Raw genomic sequence first — 10,643 nt, 5'->3', positions numbered from 1 at the left:
TATATATTGTCATCAAATTTCTACTCATTAGAAATTTTGTAAGGTACTCGGTTAAAAGAATTAAAGTTCAGATTTCCTACCTATGCTAGAAAAAGCAATTGCATGATTCATTATCTGCGCATTGCTACATATATTTTTACCAAAATAAATAAAAAATTTATGCATAGGATTTACATTTATGGGGTTGACATAATAATCCAGAGCATAAGTAAGTATATATCAATCTATTCTAGATTTGTATTTTCTTCTTTGCTCTTATCTTTCTTAATTTTTCAATGAAAGTCGAATAACATATAAGAAATTACTACTGTACAGTTCTAAGAGGATTAGATCTACAAACTGGTCAAGAAAGTAGAAAGTAGGAAGTAGAAAAAACAACCACGCAAGTCCATGATATGACTCTGCTTCAATGCAACTCCGTGAGAAAGTAGTATACAACATATGCCTATCTTTGTTCTTGGTATGCTAAGCTCAGCAATGCTAAAATTCCAAGTTCAATTAATAATGTATACCATATTAGTTATCTAGAATAAACAACGTGTCTGATGAAGACTGATTTTAAAGCTTTATTTTTTCTTCTCAAAGTCGGTCCAAGAAATCTGCTTCACATACACACAAGAAAATATGGATTATCATTCAATGTTTCTCCATCAAATTATTTAAAAATATCTGATTTTGCTACCCATGGAGGCTACTTACTGCAGCATTGCTTCAAAGTCATTGGGGAAGAATATTTTCATGGGGTTCCAGACTTAACTAATATGATATATGTAGCCCAAAATAGCTAATTTTCAAGAAGTTGGTGAGCATCAAAAATGGATTCTGAAAGTCTTAGACGTATGTTTACCGTACTACACTTACTGTTCATGTTCTTCTTGGCTCCATTCAAATCCAAAGCCCAAGCTGGTACTACTCTTCCACAGTATGAAGGTGAAAAAGCTCTCCCTATCTATTTTTTTTGTTTGTGAAAATTTAATTAAGCAAGTTATAATTTTGATAGTTACTATTGTATGCAGTGGAAGCCATTAGAGAAATGGCTGAACAATTGAACAAGAAAGACTGGAACTTCAGTGACCCTGCTTGTAGTAGCAAATCCACTACTGATATCCCACGTGCAGATCAGTACAGCAATGTTATCATCTGCAAATGCTCCATCTCTGCTACTGAGTGCCATATCCAAACCATGTAAACTCCTCCCTTCCCTTTCCTTCCCTTGCTCATGGTTACATATCAGGACCAATCCCTGGCTATTTAGGAAACATAACCACTCTCACACATTTGTATGCTCTTTCTCTTTTAACCCTTAATTCTGCTCTTTTAATTATAGTCCTTTGATTTGTTTATAATGATCTTCTAACCTTGGGAAGAAAGAACTATGCCTTTTCAGGGTCTTGGAGAGCAACTTGTTTTCTGGAACTATTCCCTATGAGCTTGGGCAATTGAACTTGGAAGTCTTGTGAGCATACAACTTTTTTTGCTTCCCAATTTTTTGTTCTTCTTTGTATTGACTTTTCTTATGGTTTTTTATACTTGTTTGAGTAGAGCTACATAAAGGAAAATGATATTAATTTAGCCTTGAAATGATGAGACTGCAGGAATCTTAATGCAAACAATCTCACTGGAGAGTTCCCTATGGCTCTTATTAGTCTCCCAAAGTTAACTGTGCTGTAAGTGACAAAGTGTGCTATAACTTTATAAATGTAATAATATACAGTCAATTAGAGTGGCTAAGTCTTGGTGTAACGTTTATTTTCACGTGTTGTGTTGTTCTACAAGAAATGAGCCAAGATATTTTGGTTGAATAATCGTCAACGCTATGTCACTTTAATCTTGAGTCGTGTTCTTTCATTGCAGTAGGATCAGTGGTAATAACTTCACAAGAAAGATGCCTGAGTTTGGCAATTGGAAACAACTTCAGAAATTGTAAGAGCTATTGATCTCTTGTTTTTCAAAATTGATGAGTAGTTAATATTGATTTTACACACTACTCTCAACAGAGAGATTGAAGGAAGTGGTTTCAACGGGCCAATTCCATCTAGTCTATCTAACTTGAACAAGTTAACAGAACTGTAAGTTCTCCTTGATTTCTGTCTCCTTAAAATCTTGATATGTTTACTAACTTCATTCATTGAAATTATCTTGTTGTTACTCTTTGCAGAAGGATTAGTGACTTACATGGGGAAAGCTCAGATTTTCCAGACTTGAGAAATATGACAAACCTAGATCGATTGTGAGGTGAGCTATGTATAAGTAGTTTTCTATGATTGATGAGATCAACCACGTTTGAACTTACTAAAACATTGTTTGACATTACAGGATGTTGAGGAGCTGTAATCTAAGAGGAAACATTCCTGAATATATTCCTACTTTGACAAGTCTATCTGTCCTGTAAACTTCTTTTCACTTGTTCTCAAATTTAGACAAATTTAGACAATGAATTAGCTTTAGGAAATTCTTTTTTATTTACAAGTTTGTGTTTCCTTTTTTTGGTTGGCATTATTGGAGGGCATTTGGTTATCAAGTATAGTACTTGTGGTGCCTGAAAACACCAAACAAGAAACCAAAAAACTTAACAAGAACAAAGAAAATGGCAGCCAAAACAGAGAACACAAATGAACACAACACAACAATTACGTGGTTCAGCACAATGATTGTGCCTACATCCACGGGAGAGAATAGCCAATCGGCTCTGATCTTTATTAATGAAGCTTTAAGTACAGATTACACAAGATGACAAATTTAGCCTTAGATCAACAATGGTGTCATGCACCGAAAACAAAATAGTAGACAGAAAATAGAAGAAAGGTTTAGAACTTAGGTTCTCTCCTCTGAACTTTCTTCTCTTCTCATCTCCTCTGAATTCTCTTCTCTTCTAATCTCTTGCTGTAAAATTCTTCTCTGTACCAGAAATGATTTCAGCCTTCCTTTTATAACTAAGTAATGCTGACTTGGACCAATCATAAAGAAACGGTTTTAACTACCAAAAAATAGAACTTTAAGTGAGCTGAACCCAACAGTACTAACCTAGCCTAGCCTTTCGTTCTTATTCTCTCATTTTTATTCCAAAAAATAAAACTAAACACAATTTGTTACACCAATAACCATCATTTACTGAACTTTACTCCATGACATATCTGACATTAAGCTTTCTATTTTGTAGAGATCTTAGCTTTAATAAACTAGAAGGGCCAGTTCCAAATTTTGAAAATATAAGGGCATTGGATACAATGTAAGTAATGAAAAAATTAGTAGGAAGAAGGCCTCAAAATTTCATATTTCCATTTTATTCTGATTTTTTTTAAACTACTACTTATTTTCGTTCTTCTTATGCTATTGTGTTGAACACTGAATAGGTATTTAACAGGTAACTTGCTCAGTGGGTCTATTCCAGAGTGGATCAATCTCAGAGATAGTCGCTAGTGAGTTGCCAATCTTATGTTCTATCATAATGTTTTTCTTCATATACATTGCAGGCATATACCATTCATGCTTATTTAATTTGGAGATTTTAAGGAAAAACACAATGTTGTTATGGTTAACAATATTTGACACACAATCTTTGATTTAGATTTAGTAAAGAGTTGAGGGACGAAATCTTTTGCATCGATATATTTTGGATGATTGGTTGATTCTTTTAATTGTTTCACAATTGTTAGACAAATCCTTTTGACTATTCTGTCAAGAACTTAAGACTTAATTTCTTACTGTTTGCAGCCAAACAGATCTTTCTTACAATAACTTTTCAGAGGTGTCTGAACCATCTACTTGTCCAGAAACTTTGTAAGAGTCCCTCTTTTTCTTTCTTTTATTTTGAGATCCATATTCATTGCATCATAATCATGTGAAACTAATAAATACACTTGCATTTTTCACCAGCAATCTCTTCCGGAGCTCATCTGGACAGAAAAACAACTCGTAAGCTTCAAAAAATAACTACTGCAACAACAAGAACATTAATTTTTATAATGATTTTACTATATACTAATGCTTGCTTTGAATATTATTGATATAGAATGCTCAGCAAGTGCTTGACTCCATGTTCAAGAGGTAAATCACTCTACTTTAAAACTATCCACCGTGGTATAGTCTTAATCAACACTGATTTTTTGTGTGTAGATCATTATTCATTATATATAAATTGTGGTGGAAAAAAAACCACCATTGAAGGCATCATGTATGAAGGAGATGAAGACATGGGAGGTGCTGCAAAATTTGTCCATAACTCAGACATTTGGGGATTCAGCAACACTGGTGATTTCTGGGACGTATGGAGTACCACAAAGGACTACATAGCAGAAAATGTGTCTATACTCAGAATGAACAATTCTGAGCTTTACACAACCGCGCGTCTCTCGCCTCTTTCACTAACTTATTATGCTCGTTGCTTAGCAAATGGAAATTATACTGTGAAACTGCATTTTGCAGAGATAGTATTACGAGATAACAGATCTTATTACGGTGTTGGAAGGCGAATATTTGATGTTTATGTTCAGGTACTCCTGATTTTTGTTGACAATCATTGCAACTTTTGAACTTATGCTTGACTGAGTTTAATTTTTATAGGGAAGCCTAGTAGTGGAAGATTTCAACATTGAGAAGGAAGCTAATGGAATTGATAAGGAATTTGTCATAGTAGTTAAGACAATTGTGAGTCATAAGACACTAGATATTCGCGTTCAATTGTGAATCAAGGGATGAAGGTAAAAAAATGTATTCTCATTCTTCTCTTATTGTTTCACAGGTTGTTTTATCTTGCTCAAATATTCATTTAAAGATGTATTACCAAAGAAATTGTTATTTCTTGTACAGTTTTGAAAGGGTTAAATCTACAAACTGGTTTCTTTACCTTCAAACAAATTAAAGCTGCCACTAACAACTTCGATGCTGCAAACAAAATTGGAGAAGGTGGATTTGGGTCAGTCTACAAGGTATCTGTAACTCACTAAGTTCATGATAATAAACTTGATATCATAACAAAATGAAAATAATCCCATATATTTATTGCAGGGTGTGTTATTAGATGGCACTATTATTGCAGTTAAGCAACTTTCTTCCAAATCAAAGCAAGGGAATCGTGAATTCATAAACGAAATAGGCATGATTTCTGCTTTACAACACCCAAATCTTGTCAAATTACACGGATGTTGTATTGAAGGAAAACAATTGTTGTTGGTATATATATGAATATATGGAGAACAATAGCCTTGCTCATTCCTTATTTGGTAAGCTTATCATCTATATTTGAGTCTATTCTATTGCTAATTAAGGACTTTGTGTATTTTCATGAATTCATTGATTATCTTTAATATTTAAACACACTACTTTCAGCAGCAAAATGGACAAGAAATGCAGAGGAAAAACAGAGGAAAGAAAGGGGCAACGATCAGCTTCTATTCTCTTGATCACAACTGATTTTTTTATACAAGGATATCAACAAAGCTTCCCCAATACACTTCATCTCAACTTTTAATCTCAGCCCTACATTTGTTTAAATATTAGCCATCCAAAAGTTTTTACAAAACTCAAAATATAAATAAAACAAATAAATAAATGGCAGCAGCACATTAACTAATATTCTCCCCCTTAATGTGTTGTTCTTGAACTCCAAGGGGTGATCTTAGTTGTTGAAACTTTGCTGATGGAAATGCTTCAGTCAAAATATGTTGTCATAGAACAACTCAGTAGCTTCCTCTTGCTTTTCTCCAATATCTTTTAAAATTCTTCTAAGCCAAAAATAACTTGAGAGGTTGCAGCTGAGGCTGATATATGCTCTGCTTCAGCTGAGGATTGAGCAACTGATTGTTGCATCTTGGATAGCAAAGAAAATACACCTGAGCCAAGTCAAAAAATATAGCCTGAAGTGCTTTTCATATTGAGATAATTCTCATGGAAAACCAAAATGTATGTATACATTTCTAATTAAATAGCGATTAACGACTTCAATTTGTCCATCAATTTAAGGGTAATAAGTCATGCTAGAATTGAGTGTTGTGCCTTGCATTTTGAAGAGTTTTCTCCAAAATCAAGTCATGAAAATTTTATATCTGTCCATTATGATCGATTGAAGTATTCCATGTATTCAAACCACTATAGTTACTATATAGTGTTTTAGTGTAATAAAATGGTCCCTGTGAAGGCAAAGATCGGAAAAGTAGCTTACAAGTAAGAGCTACCCCTACAGCAACAATGTATCAGTCTTTCTTAGCTTCGGCGTGCCATTAGATTAACCTTGGAAACCACTACTATCCTTCCCTAGCTAGCTCACAACCAAGTTAGAGATGAAGGTAGAACTAGAATTGGTTCTAAACATGTTCACAGTTATAAAAGAAAGTGGCGAGAAGCCATAAGTTTCTTTAACTTTCTTTTATTTCTATATCTTTGCATCATATATTATCATGTCAAACTGATCGATATACTTGTGCTATATATTCATCAGCAATCACTTCCGAAGCACATCTGGTCAGAAAAATAACTCATAAGCTTTAAATAAAAACTAAAACAAAAAGAACATTAGTTTTCATGATGATATTTCTTCACTAATGCTTGCTTTCAATATGATTAATATAGAATGCTCAACAAGTGCTTGGCTCCATGTTCAAAAGGTAAATAAGCCTCTTTCAAAACTACATATTAACTGGATTGACTATAAACCATTCCTGTTGTATAGTTTTAATCAACATTGATTGATGTGTAGATCATTGTTCACTGCATATAAATTGTGGTGGAAAACCAACTACTGTTGGAGGCATCAACTACTGTTGGTGCTGCAATTTTTTTCCATATTAATCATGCAATCTATACACCATACAAATATTAAATTGAGAAATAATCCTAGCCATACATTATTACCATATTCTACACGCTTCTCCTAAAAAACTTAGGTTCTGTTTGGTATTGTTTTCTGTTTTTTGTTTTCAAAATTGTGTTCTCAGAAATGAAAACAGAAAACTGTTTTTGTAGTTTTCAGAAAACAAGAGGTGTTTGGTTAATATTTTCTAAAAACAATTTTTTAGTTTTATTTTTTTAAAATCTTAAATAAAAAATTAACAAATATATTTTCAAAGAGAAAAATATTTTAAAAGTTTGCAATAAATAATGAGATAAAATAATTTAAAAGAAAAAATGATGAAAAATAAGAAGTGAGAAAATTTGAGAACAATAGAAAACAACTTTTCCTTGTTCTCAAAATTTTTTGCTTTTTGAAACTTTGTTTTTAAAAATTGTTTTCTGAAAACAATGCCAAACACCCACACTTGTTTTCAAAAAACAGTTTTTAGCTTTTAAAAACAAAAAACAGTTTTTTAGTTAATGTGCCAAACACCCTCTTACTTTCTACACCCTTCTACAATTTTCTCTTAAAAATATCTTCCTTCCACATTTGTTGAGAAGCTTCCATTGTCTTGGCTTTAGGTAAAATGGATTGGGCTTTTATTTACCTTGGGCTTTTTTTTTTTTGGGCAGACATTGATTCTTAACATTATTTGTACTTTAATATTGTTGTTGTTTCATTTCTGACCAAGACACAGATCGGGGGAATCAAATGGAAGGCCATGATACATTTTTTGGATTTGGCAATAGGCTTTCAAATCAAATAGAATAACAAAGCATCATAATATCTTTAGATTTCGTTGTTCTCCTTTTAAGTGAAACATGGGAGTTTTTGTAAATTTTAGCTAGAAGTTTATTATTATGACTTTGATTCTCTAAGTTGTATGTGCAAGATTGAAGGGAGTGATAGATGAAACAAATCTGGAAACATAAGATAAGAGGCATTTATTTATAGGGAGACAGATATTAGATATTTGTGAAGTTTGTATACAGTAGTAAGCATGCTTGAAGGTCGAGCTACCATCCCTGAACTGGTTATGGATTCAAGTTCTCATGATGATTCGTTCAGGTTGACCGGGTTGCGAGACAAGCTTGATCAGATTTCACAGCAAACCTCCAGTAGTGAATCTCATAGTTTTCTTGCTTAGTCATCCAACTCATCATCGTGGATTGATTCTGGATCTGCATGATCTCTTTATCTTCAGTGAGAGTCTTTACATTTAGGTAAGTTAAAGTGTGAACTAGAATTATTTGCAAACAATTAAAGAAAACTATCTTTAATGATTTTATTATTCATTTTCATGTGTCGTTACTGAAAATAATTGGCTGGAAACAAATTATGTATCTATCTAAAGAGAAAGACATAATACATTTGACATTGTATTGTATTGTATTATAAAATAATTAATAATAAAAACAAAATTATTATAAAGTTGAATTGAATCTGGAAATTAGACTCTTAACAAACTCTGGGATTAATAATAATAAAGAAAATATATGTAAACTTCTCCCTTCCCTTGTTCATGGCTATTTTTGAACTGAATCATATGGAAGCTCCTCACCTTTAAGGAAGTGTATGTATACAAAAGCTTCTAATTTCCCATTCTAGTTGTGATTTTTAGCATACTTATGCCTAATAGCAGTCTTTTCCTTCTACCTTGTATGGTAATTTATCCTGGAATTTCCTCAGTGATTCAATACCACGAAAATGGGCTTCAACAACTGTGAGTTTCCATTTAAGCATAAGAATCAAGATTAAGGGAATGCAACCTACGTGACTACGTACGTCCACTGTTTTATTACTCTTTAATAAAGTATGGTTGCAACCTTATAAAATGTGTTGTGTTCTTCCTTTGAGAGATAATGTTTCTCTCTCTTTTCTCCTCTTTCTAGTTGTGCTCTATTTTGGTTCAGATCTTGGGCATCCATCCACAACTTAATATCTTGGGCATCATCCATCTCTTAGAGATACATGTCCATTTTATTTATAAATTAAGCAAGTGGCTTAATATTTTAATACAAAGAAGCTTTGGGATATGTGCTAGTGATATATAGTGTAATAAAGTAAAGGAAATGGATGGAAAATAAAAATGAATGAATGAATGAATGAATGGGGTGTGTCTTTAGCAATCTTGGTCAGCCACTTCTTCATTATCGAGTTGGAATTAGTCTCCACATGAGAAATGAAAGCTTAAAAGCAAACAATTAGCTTCCAAAATTGAAAGAGACAACATTTTCTTTGTGTCCTATTGAAGCTGATTTAATAATTAGAGGAAGAGGGGCCGAGTTAGGATAAAAGGCCAAATGGTAACCTGATTTAATAGTACATTCTCCTATTGAAGCTAACCCCTAAATTTGAGTATCCCCATAAAGTCATAATTAATAGTAGATGATAAAGGAGTAACAAAAATAGCCAGCACAATATCAGAAGGAATGAGTGTTGGACGCCACAACACGTGAAAATGTAATTTTTTTATTGATGCAAAAGTAATTACACCAAGACTTAATTACAATTCTTGACCACACACACTAAACACTCTAGCTTACACTCTTTGGAACACTTTTAGATGCACTTTGTGTACTCACTCTTTGACACCCTTCCAAGGGACCTAAGGTCCTTATTTATACTACTCAACTTTCATATGCTAGAGAACTCTAGAAACTACTTGATAGTGGGCTTGGCCCAAAGACTAGAAAAATCTAGCAAGTCACATTTCTTCTAAACACTACAAACTTCTAGAATGTTCTATGACTTTATGAAACTTAATTATATAATTCTAGATAATTCTATAGTATTAGTAATGATAGAAATTTCTAGAACAGTCTAGAAGCTTAGAGGTGGTGGTGACTTTTCAATACTCCCCCTCAACACCGACTCTTCATATTGAGATGTTCTCTGAGCTTTTGAAATCTTGTTGTGTTGAGTCCTTTAGTAAATAAGTCTGCTATCTAGTCTTCACTCTTTATTTGGTGCATCTCTAACTCTTCTCGTAGAACTTTCTCTCTGAGAAAATGGTAATGCACCTCCACATGTTTTGTTCGAGCATGAAACACAGGATTTTCTGCTAGACGAATAGCAGACTGATTATCACAATGAAGTGGCACTGCATAGTCTGTAAATTGATGTAGATCCTTCATTAGTTGCATCAACCATGTACTTTCCTGAGCTGCCATTGCTGCTGCTCTATATTCTGCTTCAGTGGTTGACAAGGACACCGTTGGTTGCCTTTTGCTACACCAAGATATGACTCCAGATCCAAGCATGAATACATATCCAGTTGTTGAGCGACGAGTATCATGATCTCCAGCATAATCAGCATTGCAATATCCAACTATCTTAATCTCGTCACCTTTCTTATATAAGAGGCCGTAGTTAATGGTATCTTTGACATACCTTAGCATTCATCGCACTGCTTCCAAATGAGGCTTCTTCGGTTGTTGCATATATCGACTTGCTACTCCAACTGCATATGAAATACCTGGTCTGGTTAACGTAAGGTAGATTAAACTACCTACAAGTTGCCGATACATTGCTCCATCTTGCAAGTCCTTCCCTTCATGAGCATATAACTTGGCATTAGCTTCCATAGGTGTTGAGATGGGCTTGCATTCGAGCATTCCAAACTTTTGCAACAATTCTTTAGCATACTTTTGCTGACAGAGAAATAAACCTTCCTTAGTTCGGTCGACTTCTAATCCAAGAAAGTGTTTCAATTCTCCAAGCTTCTTCATTTGAAAGCGAACTGACAAGTTCTCTTTTGTTTGACGAATCTCTGCTTCATCATCACCAGTAATGATGAGATCATCGACATATA

At 33.6% G+C, this 10,643-nt stretch overlaps 2 protein-coding genes across 4 annotated transcripts; one reads left to right on the top strand and one right to left on the bottom strand.

The window, feature by feature from the left end:
* Window positions 1–29: 29 nt before the first annotated feature.
* On the top strand, window positions 30–5,943 carry LOC133800639 (probable LRR receptor-like serine/threonine-protein kinase At1g29720). Of its 3 annotated transcripts, none has more exons than XM_062238663.1 (13): window positions 1,998–2,069; window positions 2,159–2,235; window positions 2,317–2,388; window positions 3,161–3,229; window positions 3,354–3,419; window positions 3,715–3,780; window positions 3,877–3,915; window positions 4,013–4,047; window positions 4,117–4,493; window positions 4,564–4,700; window positions 4,810–4,928; window positions 5,008–5,222; window positions 5,332–5,943. In XM_062238663.1, the coding sequence occupies exons 3-10, from the start codon at window positions 2,318–2,320 to the stop codon at window positions 4,684–4,686; spliced, it is 846 nt and encodes a 281-aa protein (XP_062094647.1). In that variant the 5' UTR covers window positions 1,998–2,069; window positions 2,159–2,235; window position 2,317; the 3' UTR covers window positions 4,687–4,700; window positions 4,810–4,928; window positions 5,008–5,222; window positions 5,332–5,943. The 3 variants fall into 3 exon arrangements, with proteins under 3 accessions (XP_062094648.1, XP_062094647.1, XP_062094646.1); XM_062238662.1 differs by having other exon boundaries at window positions 5,329–5,943; XM_062238664.1 differs by lacking the exons at window positions 3,877–3,915; window positions 4,013–4,047; window positions 4,117–4,493; ... (2 more) ...; window positions 5,008–5,222; window positions 5,332–5,943 and adding exons at window positions 30–460; window positions 586–930; window positions 1,017–1,185; ... (1 more) ...; window positions 1,596–1,667; window positions 1,855–1,923 and having other exon boundaries at window positions 3,365–3,419.
* A 3,834-nt stretch (window positions 5,944–9,777) lies between these two features.
* LOC133799307 (secreted RxLR effector protein 161-like) lies at window positions 9,778–10,230 on the bottom strand. Its single transcript, XM_062237328.1, has one exon. The coding sequence runs from the start codon at window positions 10,228–10,230 to the stop codon at window positions 9,778–9,780; it is 453 nt and encodes a 150-aa protein (XP_062093312.1).
* Between the last annotated feature and the right edge of the window lie 413 nt (window positions 10,231–10,643).

This window comes from Humulus lupulus, chromosome 9 (assembly GCF_963169125.1).
Source record: "Humulus lupulus chromosome 9, drHumLupu1.1, whole genome shotgun sequence".
Lineage (NCBI taxonomy): Eukaryota > Viridiplantae > Streptophyta > Magnoliopsida > Rosales > Cannabaceae > Humulus > Humulus lupulus.
Note: the sequence above shows the minus strand (reverse complement) of the source record. Positions and strands in the feature narration are given on the sequence as shown.

Excerpts from the sequence above, each read along its gene's own strand:
- LOC133800639 (XM_062238663.1), top strand. The coding sequence starts at position 2,318 with ATGTTGAGGAGCTGTAATCTAAGAGGAAACATTCCTGAATATATTCCT. Across the intron at positions 2,389-3,160 it reads TTGACAAGTCTATCTGTCCT|AGATCTTAGCTTTAATAAAC; the intron begins GTAAACTTCTTT and ends TCTATTTTGTAG. Across the intron at positions 3,916-4,012 it reads TCTGGACAGAAAAACAACTC|AATGCTCAGCAAGTGCTTGA; the intron begins GTAAGCTTCAAA and ends TTATTGATATAG.
- LOC133799307 (XM_062237328.1), bottom strand. The coding sequence starts at position 10,230 with ATGCTAAGGTATGTCAAAGATACCATTAACTACGGCCTCTTATATAAG.